This window comes from Gouania willdenowi, chromosome 15 (genome assembly GCF_900634775.1).
Source record: "Gouania willdenowi chromosome 15, fGouWil2.1, whole genome shotgun sequence".
Classification (NCBI taxonomy): domain Eukaryota; kingdom Metazoa; phylum Chordata; class Actinopteri; order Blenniiformes; family Gobiesocidae; genus Gouania; species Gouania willdenowi.
The window spans coordinates 25,904,205-25,924,542 of NC_041058.1; the positions used below are offsets into that span (position 1 = coordinate 25,904,205).

The window sequence follows — 20,338 nt, forward strand, 5'->3', positions numbered from 1 at the left end:
CTTCACTCATCTTTTTGAGCATCGTACGACCCCTGCTCTAAATACTATTGGGAGATTATCATTAAAGTGACAATGAAGTGCAATTATGAATATTACAACAGAAATTGAGTTGCATTGCTAATATGAACGATGAGCAAGCCCATGGCCTTCCACATCTCCGAACAAATGTTTTAGAGTTTATTAAAAGGATTTATTGCGGGGTGGTGTGTAGCTCAGTGGGTTGAGCGCCCGCCCCATGTACGGAGGCTGTAGTTCCTCACCTGCAGCCGGCTCGATTCCCAACCTGGGACCCTTTGCTGCGTGTCATTCCCTGCTCTCTCTGATCCCTTTCCTGTCAAGCAACTGTCATATAAAGGCCACTAGAGCCCAAAAAATCCTTTAAAAAAAGGATTTATTGTATTTCAACTATTTCAAATGATGTTGAAGATAAATTGCAAAAGTAGTCTAACAACTAAACACTAAACTCAGTCTATATTTTATAATTTATTTATTTTTTTGCCATTTATTGTTTGTTTTTATATATTTTTAGCTCTTAATTGCAGTATTTGTTGTTTTTATGACTTAAATAATCGTGATTATAATTAACTTTGACATTTTGTATTGTAAACTTCCACAGTATAATTTTTCTCTCACTGCCAACTAATGAAAGCTTTTATAGTAACTGTTCTTCCCATACAGCTGAAAAAAATAATCAAATCTAAGCAAATTTGTAACATTCTCTGATCTGGTAAATGTGCCAAGTAGGCAACTCGTTATAGCAATGCAGGATAGTCTGCTGAGCACCTCGACTTGCTCAGTATTAAAGCGCACAAAAAGGAACCAGTTTAAAGGGGTTGCATTTCAAAATGTGCACACTGCACAGACTTGTGACTTTAAATGGATCATCACCTGCTGAAAAATCTCGAGCTATAAAGTCAAAGCACATTATATTAAACACTAAGAGGAGAGAATCGTGTGGCCTCAGGACTTAATGGGATAATATGGGCTGTTTACCCCCATGTGTAGTAAGAACTGAGTGAATGGAGGGTACGTGCTCTCAGCATGGGGGAGAATTTATGAGTTTCCACTGTAGGCGTCAGAGCAGCGCCTCCTGTTCGTCTCTGAGTCGCTGTTTAATGCAGCAGCAACGACTGCAGCTCGAATGGGTTAGAAAATAGAACGCAGCGAAGTGTGGCCCTGCATAGAGAGACCTCATATGCATATTACATGAACAACTGTGATTGTAACTTCATGAATATATATGTCTTTGAGTTTTTCGCTCTTTGCTTTTTCCCAGATGAGATCACCAACAGTTTCCGTCGCTATGGACACCTGGTGGTGGACTGGCCTCACAAAGCAGAGAGCAAATCCTACTTCCCACCTAAAGGTAGGGCATATTTTTCTACCTATCGTATCCAGTTATTTGAAAGTATTGCATTACCTAGAATTCATCTGTTTATTAGAGCAAAGGCCAGCAATCAGCATGCAGAAGGACATGCTGAGGGGCGGATTCACTAAGATCTGAAAAAAAAGGGTGGTAAACCAGTTGCTTCCCTTAATTTTTTGGTGACTCAGTTTCCTCACCTACTGTGAGGAATTCACTAAGATTGCAGCAATGATTAGCGCACCTGCAGAAGTGGTGCAGACCGCTCTATTTAAATGAGAGTGTTGCTCATTCAATGTGGAGACGCACAGAAGCACACAATGACATTTGAGAAAGTTCAATTGGAGGCAGATGGACTTTTCTGTCTACTGCACAAACATTTAATAATGTAGAAAACTAAATAAACAAAAAATGATTTGTTTTGGGTTTTTTTAAACAACTTTAAAACCTAATTTTTCCCCCCTAATTTAATGTGGCTGCTCTGTTAGGTCTTGTAACTTTGCTCTGATCAGTTCATGAAAAATAGGCAGATTTGGACAGAAACCATCGTATCGTTCTGCCATTGATCTGAGTTAATACAGCAACACAGTCTGTCAATCAGTCGATCAGCACCATTTGAAGATGATCTACTGGGCATCAAGCAGGTCTGAGGTCCTGAGTAGCGCTGAGTCATCACACTTTCATATGTGAACATTGCTGATTCTGGCCTGATGACCAACATCCATGCATCTCCGTGCACAGCATCCTCTCTGCAACACAACGTGTCACACACACCAAACTCCACACACACACACGCCACCGGTGTGGAGCGCAGCTTTTTCTCTCCCTCACACACACTTTACTCACACTTACTTTCTCATTCAGTGGCTGGTAATATTGACTATTGTTTTATTTGAATTATTTTCTTATACTAGAGGTTAACTGGAGCATGTTTTCCATCTCTGCTGTGTTTTGTGTCAACATTTACTGCTGCTGATCTCTGCGTGTGTGTTTGCACCTGCTTGTCAGTAGTACTATTTTCTGGTGCTAAAACAATCACCGCAAATAGTTCCAGATTTGATGAATTGCATTGCGCCCACTGCATTCATTTATTTGCATTTCCTCCTCACATTTATTTGCGCCCCTTAAGAGATCCGCCTACTTCACATATTCATTAGAAGGAAATGTGCTAAATAGATTGAGGGTGCATTCGGACACGCTGATTCAGCCACGTGGGGCAATGTGATTTGGATTTAAAACCCCAAACCCCCTTGCTGTCCGACTCCAAAACTTGCGGGAATGCTGCTAAAGGGTCTCGTTTCTGACACTTTCACCATAATAACTGTGAGCTTTGGAATAGGGACAATGATTATTGCACTAAGATGTTCCTGGTTGACGGAGAGCACATCCATGTGAGTGCTATTCTGCACATAATGATGAGAGAACTTTTTTTTTTTTACTAATCACGACTGGGTGGGGCTCATGGCAGCTCTGCCCATTATTCCAATAATGTACAGTCCACTCACTGCATAGTCAAATTGGAGGCTTCAAATGTCCCAAAAAACTCTGAAGGTGCTAGTTGTACACCTCTGAACGTTGGCTTTACAAATCCATTTTTTTCTGGGTCTAGCGGTGATTTTAAGACAGAGTCATCCTGTTAAAAACAACAGCTGCTTGAAGGATGCTCAGTTATACTAGGCTAACACACGACTTGTTTGGGGGGTAAAAAGATCATTGAACATAGCACATTTTCACTGAATTGAATTCTCTGTAGTTTCTGCTCCGTTTGATAGAATATTAAGCTTATGTTAATTTTTTTTTTTTGAGAAGCAACAGAAAGCTCAGCAGAGTCCAAATGAATCTGAGACACGAGCCACTGCGGAGCTGTGCTCTAAGACACTGCACTGCGCAAGCCTGAGAACGAGTCTCATTCAAACCAAATATCAGAGCATGAACATTGCATCTCTGTCAGGTTTAGCTGCCAACATCTACTGAAAGGTGTGACTGGGTTCAGTGGGATCTTTATTTAACTTTTAGTTTAGCATGGCATTCTATAGAGAGACAATGTGTTCTGTGAGGGAAAAATATGCCGTAGTTTTTCTTCATGATTAAAGGAAGGTTGGTGACATTTATAGAAACACTTTTGGATGCTGTTGTTTTAAATGTAAATGACCACTTTGGGATTTGAACCCCATCCGGGTATCACATACCTTTGTCCTTATCTTAAACCTATGTGTCTGTGTGTGTGGGTTTTTGTGATGATGTTGGGGTTTCTTGTGGATTGTTTGTGTGGGGTATTTTTTACTTTTAAATTGTAAAGTTTTAATAATGTAAAGCACTTTGAATTACTTTTTATATATGGAAAACACTCCATCAATTAAGTTTGATTTGATTTGAAAAAATATTTGAGGAAATAATAGAAATAATGAATCATTTTAATGTTGTGTGTTGTCCCCACAAAGTAACGAGGGATGTGTATTCGCTTACATTAAGATGTGAACTGATGGTTGGGACATTGAATCAGGTGGTCATCTATTCTACGTCACATCTTCAGCCTTATACCCGCCTAACAGAATGAATTTCACAGTCTCCCTCTTTCTCATCAACTCCTGCCAATCATTTTCAGTTTGTGTGCTGCTCATTCATGCAACCTCTCTCTATTCCTACCTGTTCTCACTTTCCTGCTCCTCCTTTCTATCCGTCCTCCCTCCTTCTGCTCTTTGTTTCTCTCTCTTTTTCTCCTGCCCTGTGCCATGGAACACGTTGTTCCCTAATACCAACTCACTGGCCAGTTCTGCCTTTTAATGCCTGGGTTTTTCCTCTTGTTGTAGTCTGACTTTGTGTTGCACAAGATACTCTTCGTGCTGTGAATGTCAGCAGTGCATTGACCAATGACGGAGAAAATGTGGAAGTGTACACAAGTTATCTTTGTGTTCTCAAAATGTTTGAATAAGTCAACGAAGCTTATAATTAATAAGCGTATAATAATAGTCAAACAAATGAATACAGAATGAATAAATTCATTTAAGGACAAAACTTTTCTTTCATCCTGAGAGTAGTCAATACATTATGAATCAGATCTGTGCAGCAGCTGGAATCCTGTCTGACTAGAAAGAACAAATCAGATTTGCAAGCAATGTGGAATCATGACTCGTCTAACTTTTTAAACAACATAGTGGTCATACATGCCTGTCATTGCCCGATCTCGTCAGATCTAGAAAGCTAAGCAGGGCTGGACCTGGTTAGTAGTTGGATTACCCTGAACAAAAGTGTACGGTTCACACTTCTTTGTTTAGATGCCAAACTCAACCCTCATAATCAATAACCACTGCAGTTATTTAATATGATTATGGTACAAAAATGTTAGTTTGTATAAAAATGTTTTGGTGGATTTCACCCAGCAAACCCATTACCTGCCAGTGAAAATGTATCATTGGGTGCAAAGCAGATAATCAGCTCTGCTGCTGAGTTCACAAATGTGAAAACAAACAGGCTTTCCAATAGTATAATGTTTATTGCCTGGAAGCAAAGAAATAATCTACCAAACATGAAGATTATTCACATTTGCTTATTTTTCTTTCCAAATGTACTTGTGACCAGTTTCTGTTCTTTTTGCTCATGTCGACACTGTTTTGGGAAGTTCTTTCAGATTCAGTAACAGTTTGATTCATGGACAAACAACTAATAATGACGTGTGTGAAGACCATAGTATTACACATTTTGAGTCCATCTTTTTTTAATCACTATTATTTATTGAAGTTAAGGAAAAAATCAAATGTTACTAAACTGTTCAGTGCATGCAGGTCAGGTCATTTCAAGTTTGTTTTTTTAGAATTCTTTCAATAATCTCCACAAATAAATGTTCCATGAAGATAAGTTTGGAGTCTTTATTTGTAATTTTTTGAATTCTTGCATTTTAGAATATGTTCTCCTACAATCTTAACTTTACTAGAGCCATATCTGAGAAACTTAACCGAGTTCCAAGTTAATGTAAGAATAACATTTTAAAATTTCCATATTTTAGCTTTTTGCATTAATTAATGCCCTTTACTTGGATATAGAAATGTAGTTTTGACTATTAAAATGGTATTTTTTGTCACATTCTACACAGTAGAACTACACGCTGCCATTTTGTACCCCTTCTCATAACATTCAGACTTATCTCTGATTCTAACCATGCTAGAATGTTAGAACAGTTTTCTACAGCATGTCATTGCGTTATAAAGGACTGTACTTACAGTAAGTGCATGTACCACACATGTCCACTGTCACATATTTAAAAAGTCATCCTTCAATCTGCCTGAGGACACACATTGCACCTGCTTTACCATTCCACCTGCTCTCTCTTTGTTGACGAGCTTTGATTTCAAACATGTCATACCACAGCTGAACGGTGTGCACAGTCAGCAGTTTTTCTCTCATTCCTTTTCGGCCGTGTCAGCTTCACTCAGGAATGTCAAAGCTAAAACTCTACAGGTATGTGCATGTGTGCACGCAAGTACTTTGATATAGCCTGCAGAAGTATCAACAAATGAAGTGCCTACCATTACTCAGTACAGCTTGTATTACCGAGCTAACGGTGGTGCATATACAGTAGATGGCAAATCTCCAATGGTCAGAATCCCAAAATTATTTATCATAAAACTAGAGACAAATTCTTATTATTACACTTCAAGCTAACCCTAACCATCACCGAAACCTAATCATAATCTTTATTTCAATGAATGTCTGTATTTTATATTTATACATAAACATGATATGTTGTGCATTATTTATTTATTTTTTGTAATAAGGGTTTTGGATTTGATAAAACCTCTTGTAGAAAAAGGACTCTAACCCAGGGCTGGGAATACATGCTTTTGTCCCAATTCTATTTCATCATGATACTTTTGTGTCGATTCGATATGTTACGGTTCTGTTTTTTGTCAAGTATTGCGAGTCCATAATTTCCCTATTTTCCTTCTCCAAAAACAAAAGTTGAATCATAGACTTCTAGAAATAACATATGTGCCATACTTCCAAAAATAAATGCACATCACAAGTCATTGAGTTGGTCAGACATTTATTGTAAGTGCACATCAAAGTGCAGACATGGTAAAAAAAAAAATAAATAAAGAAGAAGAAATAGAAATTGATCCTGGGGAGAAATATTGATTTTTATTATCGCCACAAAAGAATCACAATTAATCATGAATCAATGTTTTTTTTTTCCCATCACCCTTACACTAAACAATTACCTTCACCGAGTTCTCATTGCTGTAGTTATACATCAGTTCAAATATTTCTATAGTAGTCTCTTTTTTATTTTAGCAATTTTAGCCACTTGTACATAAAAAATACGGTCACACAGTCCACCAGTAAACAATCTACACAACACTATAGGCCATGTGTGTCAAACTTAAGGGCCGGGGGCTAAATGCGGCCCTTAAGAGCATCCAATTCGGCCTGCAGGAGAAAGTAAAAAAATATATATATTATTGTGTTTTACCATCTACAGGTAAATCAGTTGCAGTCATATACAAATTCAAACAATCTCCACAATATTTGCAGAGCTCACAGTTTTCCCATTCTTACATCACATGATGGCAGTCATTTTTATCTCAAATTGTTAAAAGATCTTCATAATAATTTTGTGGAAAAATTTGAGAATTGGTCACAAAATCAAGGAAATGTTGAAGTAATTGTGTAATTGATTAGATATTGTTGTGCATTAGATACTTTATGGATCATTTATACCTGGAACTGCCAACAAGGGCACTTTAATAATAATGAATTAAAATAGTTAAATCTGTAGACCACTTGAGATCAAACTGATCCATACTTGGACCCTGGACTAAAATATGTGTTTGACGGCCCTGCTATAGACCTATTACTACCTAGTGAAATGGAGGAATATTCGTATCAGTCTGCCTACAAACTTATTCTTTGTTGTGATGAGCTGGATCTATGCTTTTCAGTGACATTTGCCTTTGTCACAGACACTGCAAACAGGTAGAATAAAAACCTGTTAAGAAATAAAAACCCTGCAGATTCCACACTAAGGTATTCTTTCAAAGTTTTGTCAAATTTTCCTCCATCGATGTCACCGCTTTGTCTGGGTTTAGAGTTTGTTTGTGATCTTGGTATGTGCCTCACATGCCATTTAACCTTAAAAACCATACATACAAACATTTATATTCACCCCTATTAGTCATGTAGAATTCTATGTGGTTGTAAGAATGTAGTTGTGTTTGATTCCAGTTGTATTACGGGATGGATGAAACCTTATAAATAACTTTCTAGTCTCTTCCAAAATGGTCTAATGGTTCCGACGTTGGGTGAAGCATTATTTAAATAATTCAGCAGCACTCAGTGACTATACACACTTTCTGTCTGGTGAAAACATCACCAGACTGGTTTTAACTGGCCCAGCAGCACAAGGAGGCAACTCCATTTTACATTGGTTTACCCTTTGGGGGCTGGAAGGTGTCAGGGCGAGAACATCTCATCCAGGGAGGGTGTCACACTCACATGAAAACTATTGTCATTGACATTTGAAATTACTAGTACAGTGTCCATCGGAAGTATGTATTAATATACGTAGTGGGAGCTTACATAGAGTTATCAATTATGGTCAAATGACTATGTGTTTGAAGGTTGGATGTACAAAGAGGTGTACATACTCTGTACTCTGTTATAAAGGGGTTTATTTGTGGGTGCAAAGTTAAATAGCGTGTGCGATTTCCCTGGTTTAATTTTATGAGACATGCGCATGATAAATGTGTGTGTTGTGTTTTTTACTTATTTCTATATTTTTTTCATTGTATTATTCTGTAATGAATGTTTTTTTTGGAGTCATTATGTGTATTTGCATATCCTTTTGTTGTCTTTTTCTGCATTTTTTGTATAATTATAGTTTTTTGTTGTCATTGTAGTGTGATTCAGGAGTCATTTTGTGTATTTTTGTATCTTTTTTGGTGATGTTTTGTGCATTTTTGTTGTCATTTCGTGTATTTTTTGTATAATTTTTTAGTTTTGTGTATTTTGACTCATTATCATATGTGTGTTGTCGTTTGGTGTATTTTTCTGTTATGTGTGTTTTTTGGAGTCATTTTGTGTGTTTTTAGAGCCTTTTTGTATATTTTTGTGCATTTGTGTTGTCGTTTTGTGTACTTTTTTGTATGTGTGTGTGTGTGTTCGTGACTTGCAGAACATTTAAATAACTTTTAGCAATACAAAAACGTTTTTAAAATGGTAAATGGACTTGATTTTATATAGCGCTTTATCCCCACACTGAAGCAGTCTCAAAGCGCTTTACATATCAGCTCATTCACCCAATCACTCTCACATTCACACACCAGTGGGACAGGACTGCCATGCAAGGCGCTAGTCGACCACTGGGAGCAACTTAGGGTTCAGTGTCTTGCCCAAGGACACTTCGACACATAGTCAGGTACTGGGAACGAACCCCCAACCTCTCGATCAGAAGACGACCCACTACCACCTGAACCACGGTCGCCCTTTAATGTTAATATTAATATTTTTAATATTGACCTTCTTTTGTGGACTGGAGGAGGGTCTTCTTTTACTGATTATTAGAGGTTGTAAATGAATGGTGCGCTAGCGCCCCCTCACACTGAGGTCAAAAGCTGAATAGGTTTAATTTCTGGGTAAACATGAATAATCCGTTTTATTTATTTTAAATTTCGTTTTCTCCACTTAAATTTTTTTCAATCAGTTTTTTTTAAATATTTATCATTTTTTAAAGAAAATATTAGTTTTTAACTCCTGTGAGGAAACAAAATAAAAAAAACTCATAATTAAACATTTCCTCATTAAAAAAGAAACGTTCTTTGCACCACGGTAACAGGGTTTGATGCCAATTTTATTCATTTAAACGTTTAACTGTTTTCATTGGTCGATTCTGTCTTCAGTTCCGTTAACGCAGATTTTTTAGCTCCCTTCATGATTGTTCTGTCCAGGCTAAATACTTATAAAATAAACATTTTGCAATACCAAATAAGTCCAAAATACTGCATTCGCACACTCAACCTATGTGCAAGCAGTCAAAAAAGTTTCAGGACAAACAGACACTGTGACGGGGAGAAATTTGCTCCACAAACACACATACACGCACGCACACACGCATAACTTCCTTGATTTGTTAGAGATTACAGAAAGATGGCATGTGAGATTTAGTCATGAGATTGTGAATTAAAAATACTCATATGTACGAAGTGTCCCCAAAGGACTTTAAAATATCATGTCACACACTAATGACCAATTATTGGAATTTGTATCTTATGTAAAAATCCCTTTTTTTCCCGCTCCTTCTTTCAGGATACGCATTTCTACTGTTCCAGGAAGAGACGTCAGTTCAGGCTCTGATTGACGCTTGCATCGAAGAGGACGGAAAACTCTACCTGTGTGTTTCCAGTCCCACCATCAAAGACAAACCGGTATGTGGTGACAATTATCAGAAAACTTTAAAAGCTCTTAACAAACCCGTTCACTTCTATGGTCAGATTGTAGATGTGAGTGGAGCAGATGGATGGGTCAGTGGAGTGTGAGAGCGCCCATAGAAAAACACACAAACCCACTGGCTCATTAAAGGATTACAGATAACGCACTCACAAAGACTTGGCCTTTTGTTTCAGTAGATTGTGGATTTAAGAAATAAACTGGAGTGAAACATTTATCCACTATAAATCCAGCCTGTCACATAATGGGACTCAGATATTACAAGGTTTTGACGGCAAATGATACACTACATGATCTGAAAGGGATAGTTTGCCTATTTTAGACATGACGTTGTATGCAATCCTCACCATCACTATAGTGCATACACATTGTTTCACTCAGTGGTCACCTCCCTGGTCCGAGTTCTGGCCGTTTGAAGTTGGTCAAGAAAGTAGTCCCGGTTAGTTTCCGGGGCCACATGACTGTGCGTTTTTTAATAGAAAAAAATATATGCGTTTGAAAGCTTGATTCATTTACATCACAAAACCGCCCACAAAAAAAATTCATACCTCCAGTTTTAATCGGCACTATTTTCTCTTCCGTGTCCATCAATCCGCGCTGCCGTCTACGTCATCGGTGCGCCTAATCCCATCAGCTGTTGATAGCGCGACTCGCGGACAACATGTCTGACTCCGCCGATGGCAACTCTTGGGCTGGTTGCCATCAGCGGACAGAAAAACCATGCATAGAACTAATTCTGCTTTTACAATTCCTTGAATAAGTATTTAGTCTCTTTCATAATTTCTGTCTTTCTTTCTGTCAGTCACATTAGGCACATGTTTTTGTTGCTTGGTGTATGGAATGTGTTTCCTAAATACAGCTGCCATGCATCACCAGGAGGAGAGACGGCATCACTTCCTCTGTGATCATATTTAGGACTCTATTAGCTGTTGGTGTTTAAAAAAAATAACCTTTCTATAATAAGCTGTAGCCTCTTTTTAGGGAGTCATGTGACTGTTAATAAGTAAACTTTATTTTAGTCACAATTTCTTAAAAGCGGGCAGATTGAGGAAGTAGAACCTTGATCAGACAAATGTGTCTAATTATTTTTATAGTTTTTGTCCTTATTATGAAATAAGAAACTGCAAAATTCATACTTGCTCAGTTTAATGAATTTAAAAACCTGTGGACATAACTGTGTAAGCTACTGAATTACCAGACCTCCACCTGTACCTGTGGTGGGAATGTTACAATTAATGTGAAATGATCTTAGTTTATTAATAGTAAATCACACTCTTTAAATGTACAAACTTCTTAAGATATTTTTGAAGATATCATCCACTCTAAAGTTAAACGTATATAGGCTTCTAACCTATGGGTTTCTCTGTGAAATAAATCATTATAACCCTGATAACTAGTTAACAAAAGCATAGCTTTATGGCTTAATTGTCAAATTATAAAAATCTTTCTTTTCCTCTGAGCAAAGCCTCTGGATGTAATTTGTAGGAGATTACAATTCATGCAGTGTGTGCAGAAGCAGAAATGCCCCCCTTAGTGTAAAATCTAGTGTTATTGCTACATAAAGTGGTCCATTGTGAGTTGCACTAATTAAGAAGATAGACATTAAACTCAAGTCACTTGTTTGACATACTGAGTCAGAGTTTGTGTCTGTGTTACACAGCTCAAAGATCTGTATGACATATTCCAAATAAAAACAGTTTTTAACAGGTTACACAGAAAAATGTTTGTGTGTGAAGACGAGAGTAAAGTCTTCATCATCCTGGCTTTAATAAAAGCTTGTAGAACTCATGATTCTAATTGTAATCATAGCATTAAGTAACTAATGGAATGGAGTGCATCAAAAGTACAGCCTAATAAATTATTTTTGAATAAAAATGTGTGTTAGGACACATTAATGCTTTTGTCAGGAATGTTCACCCTCATGGAGAACAAATGGACTTACAGTCGGATCTCTTAAGATTAAGTGATTTTTAATAGGTGTAGAACATTTAGAACCAAAAACTTGAACTTTTGTCACTTTTCCTTTTGGTTCCAGGTTCAGATCCGTCCCTGGAACCTGAGCGACAGTGACTTCGTCATGGATGGCTCCCAGCCTCTGGATCCTCGCAAGACCATCTTCGTCGGGGGAGTACCACGGCCTCTTCGTGCAGGTACCCATCTCTCTCTCTCTCTCTCTCATTCTCTTTCTCTCTGTGTGTGCGTTGCTTTTTTACACTTTCAAAGCCTTGAATTTGGCTGCGTAACCGTGACTGACTGGCTCAGTAAGTGGAGGCGGGACACTTTAATGAAAGTCCTCAATGTGAGAAAGCAATCCTTCTTTGCTCAAGTTTCCAGGAAGCGATCCAAGTCGGCATCATGTGAAGAATTGATGGTGTAATGGAAGGCTTAGTCTTTCCTCTCTTGGTATAAACATTGCCTGCTTGTCTGCAATGTGACCTTCCTCTAATTACACCTGCAGTTACGCTGCTGCTGCTGCTGAGTGGTAGAGTTAGGAAGTAGCTTACGTCAGCCAATAACTGTGGCAATGCAATAACCAAACAGATTCTTTGTTGTGTTTTGGAGAAAATAAAGGGTTTAAATTTCAAACAAAAACCAAGTAAAAGGAGGCTTTGACACCCCTCCCTTTGTCTCTGCAGTGGAGCTGGCTAAGATCATGGACCGCCTGTACGGGGGGGTCTGCTACGCTGGCATCGACACTGACCCGGAGCTCAAGTACCCTAAGGGAGCCGGTCGTGTGGCCTTTTCCAATCAGCAGAGCTACATCGCTGCCATCAGCGCTCGCTTTGTTCAGCTGCAGCACAACGACATCGACAAAAGGGTGAGGGAGTCGTGACACAGCAGCAGCTTCTCAACCACAACAGAGGTTCCCTCAGTCTCATCTGCTGCCCTGTATCCATGTATCACAGCGTTCATTATGAGGGTGCAAGGGTCGGCTAAATGACTCCACACTGCCTACACTAACTGAGGGGTGTGTAATCTCTCTGGCTTTTGGCGGCTGAAGTCCTAACGGATGTTTCAAGGTTGCAGACGCATAGAATAGGCATAATTATAGTGAGTCCCTATGCATGTATATCCTCTCTGGCTCTGCTGCAGCCTGGTTATTTTGGGCACAACGGCCAGTTGGAACAAGAACCATCGTGACCAAGAGAGACTGGGCGTCAGCCAGCAAGCTCTGCTCTGCAGGGTGGGGCTGTTCTTCCAGTCCCCACCTCCTCTATCACTGCCGCTTTCACAGTCTTTATCATGTCTAGGACTGCACTCTTAAAAGACTTGACCTTTACACGTCTTTGTGCATGAAATCTAAGATTTGTAGGGTAAACGTTACGTACTTTGTAAATGAAAACAAAGAAGTTTCCTTTTCTTAGTCAAAGGCAGAAAGAGCAAAATCAAAGTTTATTGCATTGAAAAGATTGGAGCAGATTCCTAAGATTCATAAATAAAACTTTTTGAACACTATTACATAAAAAAGTAAAATAAATTTAAAAAAAAAGTGTATTTTAATAAATAACTGCTCAAGTCCTATAATGTAAGTGTTTTAATCACTTTGTAAAGTGTCCTAGAGTCCTGAGAAAGATGCTTTTAAATAAAATGTATCATTATTATAAAATTATATAATCTAATTAACTCTGATTACTTTTGTATTTATTATCATGTCCATCTGGCGTACCTGACTGTAGAGAGGGTGCTGTCATTTAAAATTTTAATCTGATCAAATGAAGATTTTTTTCAATCCTGTTATTGAAAAATTCTAAAACTCACTCAGAGGGAATATGAACATGGAATGAGCAACAATTTATCTTAAATTTGGTTCCTTATTCAGATGAATAATTAAATGATCAACGTGCCTCTTTGTGGCTTTAAAAATGATGCAGTAAAGGACAAGGGGCCTGGAGTGCACCCTTGGGGTACTCCTAAAACTTAATCTGCTTTTTAACAAACAACTACAGTATAGGGGTGAGTATTGGCAAGGATGTTGCAATACGATATGTATCACGATACTTGGGTCACGATGTGATCTTATCACGATATATTGTGATATTCTACCCAGTTAATATCAAAATTTAACGTAGAGATGAAAAATCAAGTTGCTCTATATGTTCATCAGAAGATATTGATCATTCAGAGGACAAAGTGAGTCAAAACTATTTGCTTCAAAACATCCTCATTTTTATTATTATATCTACAGCTGATTATATACAGTATGCATCTGGAGTGGAGGTGCGGAAGTGGCATCATTTTTAAGGTTTTTATGTAGGAGCAGGAGCTGGTCAACATGCCCAGTAGTTAAGTGACAATGTCTCCAGCAGTAGAAAACACACGTTCACCAAAATGCGAAAAATACAATAAGAAAAACATTAATTAAATATCAGGAAAAACAGAAAAAACTTGCGATATATCGTGAAATCGATTTTTTTTTTTTTTCACACCGCTACTACAGTATATCATTAAAATCACAGGATTACGGAACCTTTAAGATACTAAAAAGTAGCTAATGCTAAACTTAGAGTAACTGCTTTGTAGTTTATGTACCACTAATGAAAGCCCGTTCTCATTTTGAATGAAATTAATCTTATTTGGTGTTTTGTCTTCCAGGTGGAGGTGAAGCCGTACGTTTTAGATGACCAGATGTGCGATGAGTGCCAGGGGGCCCGCTGCGGGGGCAAGTTTGCCCCTTTCTTCTGTGCCAACGTCACCTGCCTGCAGTACTACTGTGAGTACTGCTGGGCCAGCATCCACTCACGGGCCGGACGGGAGTTTCACAAGCCACTGGTGAAGGAGGGGGGCGACCGGCCCCGACACGTCTCTTTCCGCTGGAGCTGAAGGAAGCGAACCTCCTTCAGTCCAAACCCCCCCCCCCCCCCCCACACACACACACACACACACACACACCCCACCCCTAACTAACCCACTTACACCCAACACGCATCCAAAAGTGCTGGTGCAGCTCTGACACTGTACTGCAGACTCTTCTGATCCACGCTCCCTTACAGAATTGTGTCAACACAGGATTTTGTTCAATCCTGTTATATAACAATCCCCTATGGTAAAGATTTGTGGGGAAATCAACATAGAATTTGCACTTCAGCAAACAAACACACACACAGGATGGTATAATTGCCACCTGTGGCTTTTTTTGCTCCATCTTCTCTTAAATGGTTGATGTGCTTTCTCTCCTGTTGGATCCGCCAACACTTAGCGGTGAAATCAGATAAATAGTTAGCAAAAACATAGGTTTTTGTTTTGAACTTATCTATACACAAATGGATAATTCTAATTTTTTTAGACATATTTAAAAAAAGCAGCATGCACCTTTGGTCAAATGCTGTTGTTATATTGCCCCAATAATAAATGATAAACAAGAGACAAAATGTGTCGCAAAAAATTTACTGAAAAAAACCAAGGCTATATTCATTATCTGGAAAATTCTAATACCTCATTTGCGCAATCAAATTAGTTTGATTTCTAAGTCTTTATTTTTATAATATAATTTCTAAGTGTTATGTAAATGTGACGCTGCGATAGCTTTGCTGCTAAAAGCTACGAGCGTGAATAAAACTAAATAAATAGCAGATTTAAAAGGACAAGCTTGTCGTAAAAAGAGCGCCCCCTAGGGGAACAGTGAGTTTTCTTTAATGTGGGGATTAAGTCGCCCCAAGCTGCATGTTTATTTCAATCAGGTTGCTGCATGCAAGAGACTTTTTCAATATCATGTCTATTATTCAAATCTGCCCATGTTTGCACAACCGACCGTAGGCGCACTCGCACGAGACTGGACGGACGCACAACTCCCTCGTGGAGGAAGTCCTGCACAACACGACAAATGGGAGGGGCAAAAAAGAGAAAAAATAATAATAATCGCAAATCAAATAAGATGTAGGATTTATCTTTTCTTTAAAAAAAAAAAAAAAAGCTGTCTGAGAGGTGAAGTACTTTTTTGCAGTGATTGTTGATATAATTGTGCAATTTTTTATACCGTATGTAGTTAGGCCTGAGTACGCCTAGAACTGTGATTCGCTTTAACTGTCGTCAGTGTCCGACATAGAAGTCCTGTGAAAGTTCATAACCAGTGTGTGCACTCGTACGTATGTTCTCCTGTAAACACTCACTGTTTGCACCAGTAGTACACACACACTTACACACACACACACACACACATCTCTCACAGCTGTCTTTTTCACACACACCAACAGGCCTACAAACACCAAGTCTGATCTGAGAAAAAGATGCTAAAATGTGATCTTAAAGTGAGGACTGAGGACTTTTTCTAAAAAAAAAAAGCTCTTCTGTTCGTCTGATGACGAAAAGCGCACGTTTACGTCCCAGAATGCAACCAAAGAGCAGAAGTGTTGGGCAGATCATCACTGACAGTATTTAGATGCAGTCGTTTTTTTTTTGTTTGTTTGTTTTTTTTTAATCACTTTTTGTTTTTTGTGTTTTTTTTTGAGTAGTTTGGGCTGTAAAACATAGAATATATACTGGAGAGTTGATAAACTGAGCCCTGCACATGCTCTCCACCAATGGTGGGGCAATGGAAGGGAGAACGTGCAAAAAAGCTGACGTCACCACATTTATCCAGATTTATACGTGTCCTGCAAAGCTTGAAGTAATGTACCTGCTACGAATATTATAGGTTTCTATTTTTGTGTTTATTAGGAGGACGGAGTGCTGAGTAAACAGGGGGCAGGTAGTATTTTTAATATGCAGATATAGTATTGGCTGCTAAACACAAAGAAGTGAAGGTGTGAGGAGGGGGGGCAGGGAATAGAGGGGGCGGTCAAGTTACACTGGTTGTAGCCTTTTTTCTGACTGAGTGGATTCAATAGGCTATGTTTTGGTTTTTTTTTTTTATCCTTTTTCTTTTTTTGTGTGAATATTTTCATTGCATGGGATGGTCCAGCCATGTTTTTTTTGTTTTTCCCATGTGCTACAAACTTTTTTTTTTTCTTTTCACCACTTGTTTTCATTGCAAACTTTTTCCTAAATCTGTGACTGTTGGGATCGTACACACTGTGTGACTGACTTGTGTTGGTTGTGAGATGTGTAGTTTAATGATTCATTATTTTGTGTGTTTTTGCTCATTTGTTTTACTGTCCTGTTCCTTTCATCATCATCATGCAATGGGTACACACACACACACACACACACACACACACAATGATTGTCACACCCTCAAGCCCCGCCCCCTCCCTGTCTTTCCATAACCAAACTCTTTTCTTCACGCTTTTGGACGGATGCTTTATCGTTTAAAATAAAATAGTCAAACTAAAACCAACCAGACATTAGTTCTTTTTAAAAAACAGACGAGACAGAAAAGAAAAAAGCTAAAACAAGCGACGACGTGTAGAATCTCCCTGTGAACGTGAACTTGTGGCGTGTGTGTGAACGCTCTCTCCTCGCCTCGCCTCAACACTTTTTATACATTTGTTTCCTCTACGATAAACATTTGTTATGCACTACTCTTTGTATGGGAGCCGTTTTCAACAGTTAGCAATTCTTTTTGTTAAAAAAAAAAAAAAAAGATAAAGCGTGCTGATTGATGAAGATGTTCTGACTGACAAGATTTTTTGCAATACCTCAATTTTGAAAATATATTAGGAGAGAAACAGATATTTTCTAAGTTTATTCAAATAGAAAATATATAGATATATATATATATATATATACATATTAATTTAACTCGAGATGATTTAACTTGATGGTTGATTATTTTTCCTATCATGCATTTATTTTTTTTGCTTGTTTTTAAAATTTATTTTAGGAAAATAAAAACTGAAGGAGTTGGCGCTTTGTCCTAAGGACGGAGGAGGTGAATTTGGCCACAGATTTGTGAGAGAAAGAGCCTCTTTATGAAATATAATATCAGGTGCTTGGAAAAATCTAACTATTTCCCTCCTTTTTGTATATTTATAATTCAATCATTTACTATGCTGACCAGAGTTGTTAAAGAGATCTTCTGTTTGTTATTTTCTTAAGAGAACATTTTTTATGTTTCCTAAAAGCATGTGCTCTTTGTTTTCCATTTTGTAAAAAAAAAAAAGTAGAAGAAAAAAACAGAGCGAAGGCTATGGAAGCAGTGAGACACTGACATGCTCATTGAGAGAATTCAGAGAGTCACTGGACAGCTGGAGAGGAACGAATGTTATTTTTTATCACAAACACAAAGTGTGTTTCACCTGCAACTTTGACCGAGAGCCCCAAACATACATGGATTGACTGGTGGCCTTCTGTTCACGCAAGACTTGAATTAGTCCCATTTTCTAAAGGCTGAGAACCTTGATTATTTGTTGTTTTGTGCAATACTGTTTGTACTGTTTGTAGAAAAGAAGAAAATGAGAAAAAAAAAGAGGCGTAAATATTTCTGGCAGATTTATTTTCATGGCATAGTGATTCACTAAAATCATTTTCTACTGTGTTCTTACTTACTCTGCCTGGTAGAACCTTCCAGTAGTGATGTAGCATTTGTACTAAGAACGGTTCATTATTTTTTATTTTATTTGTTTTGTTTTGCTGAAAACAACTGAACTTATTCATTTTTTTTTTTTTTTTCTTTTCATATTTTATTTTTACAAACATAGTTTTTTTTTTTTCTTTTCCCATCGGATATTTTCACATCTGGTCAAAGTCATTAATATTATTTTGTATTTTTACTTGGAATAAATTAATTTTTATGATGCTAATTCTTTCAAATTTTATTTTTTTTAATTGTTTTTTTAATGTTTTTTTCTTTTCTTTTTTTATGCTGAGAAAAAAAAAAAAACAACCACCTTTGTAAGATTGTTACTAAAGTGTCTGGTTTCCTGAAATGCTAAAGCTTTATGTGTTGCTTACATTAGTGTGAAAATGATCTTTCAACATAAAACTGCTCACACACAGACAGATGGTGGTTGGTGATGTTTCAGTGATTCGCTATGTAAACACATGAATGGGCAATGAAATAAAAAAAAGTGCAAGAATGGAGGAAATGTGGAGTGTGTCGTGACATTTGTGATGATATTGTGCACACACACACACACACACACACACACACAACCAGAGGTGACAAGTAACTATGTACAAATACTTTGTTACTGTACTTAAGTAGTTTTTTCAGGTATCTGTGCTTTACATGAACTTTTATTTATTTATTTATTGATAACTTTTTACTTTTACTCATTTTTTTACAACAAATATCTGTACTTTCTACTCCTCACTAGGGATGTCCCGATACAACTTTTTCATTTCCGATATGATACCGATATTGCGTCCTTTCGTATCGGCCGATACCGATATTGGTTCGATATCAGCATGAATCATACATACTTTTTTTTCTCTCTCTTTTTTTCTTTAATAAAAAAATAATTATTTAATTTGTAGTGTGGAATGTTAGAAAAGGCTTGATCAAGTGATGTCACTCAAACAGAGAACAATAGTCAACAACTAGGTATGAGAAAAACTGACCCATTTATTATTAACCAATTGGTTACATAAATTTTAACCTTCAACGTAATATATACAGTATTCTACAATTGAATAAAATAAATAAATAAAAAAATCGGAAATTTGATTCCGATTTTCATTTTCAGGCTCATATTGGATCGGGACACCCCTAATACATATACATGTATATATATGTGTGTATAATTTTTTTTTTAGTCTCTTGTGCACAAAGAGTTTTTCTCACTTGTTCTTTGTCCCTGCTTTAAAACAACAAACAAAATAAATTCCTTTCATTCACCTTCCAGCTTGGTCACTAGTTGGAGTTGACGTAACAGTAGGTATGAGAAAAACTGACCCATTTATTATTAACTAATTGGTTACATAATTCTTAACCTTCAACATAATATCTACAGTTGAATAAAATAAATAAAGAATAAATTGGAAAAATCCGGAAATTTAAATCCAATATTTGTTTTCAGGCTAGTAACGGACCGATATCGGATTGGGACACGTCTACTCCTTACATTTTGACAATGAGCTTGTTACTTTTAAGACCTTCGTAGATGACGCTATGACGTAAAAAGATATAAAAATGTTGGTAGTTTGAGCTTTTTTCTGTTATACAGGTCCCTTAGTTTTATAGTGAACATTGTCAAGTTCTTAAAAATGTTAAACTTAAAACATTTTATTTATTTTATTTTATTTACGTTTTATCTATAATGAGTGCTAAATTCTCCAGATGTCCAACGGTAACAGATTTAACTTGTTTCCATGAACCAGTTTTCTACAAGTTGTTAAAAAAATAAGACATTGAATTTGCTGGTTTAAAAACTCTGTCTTATTGTTTTACGTTTTACTATTTCACTTAAGTACATTTAGTAGCATGTACTTTTTTGCTTTTACTCAAGTAAGGGAGCAACTTCAATACTTTTACTTGAGGACTGAAGACTAGTACTTTTGCCACCTCTGCACACAATCCATGAAGTTTTTTACAAAGTATTTTTAAACAAACTATTTGGTCATGAATGTGTTTTCATTTAGTTAGTGCATATTTAGAATAGGATCTTCTAAAGTTGCTTCTTCTTGCACTCCGGGTTGTCGAGTAGGGGTCTATACTGG

General features: G+C 37.3%; 1 protein-coding gene across 3 annotated transcripts in view; it reads left to right on the top strand.

Annotated features, from left to right (window-relative positions):
• The window catches only part of cpeb3 (cytoplasmic polyadenylation element binding protein 3), a 58,415-nt gene extending 39,655 nt beyond the window's left edge, over nucleotides 1–18,760 (top strand). For all 3 annotated transcript variants that reach the window (XM_028468154.1, XM_028468153.1, XM_028468155.1), the window contains 5 exons: nucleotides 1,277–1,366; nucleotides 9,662–9,780; nucleotides 11,838–11,952; nucleotides 12,439–12,620; nucleotides 14,396–18,760. In XM_028468154.1, the coding sequence (XP_028323955.1) occupies nucleotides 1,277–1,366; nucleotides 9,662–9,780; nucleotides 11,838–11,952; nucleotides 12,439–12,620; nucleotides 14,396–14,623 (734 nt within the window). In that variant the 3' untranslated portion in view covers nucleotides 14,624–18,760. The remainder of the gene's footprint in view (nucleotides 1–1,276; nucleotides 1,367–9,661; nucleotides 9,781–11,837; nucleotides 11,953–12,438; nucleotides 12,621–14,395) is intronic.
• Nucleotides 18,761–20,338: the final 1,578 nt, after the last annotated feature.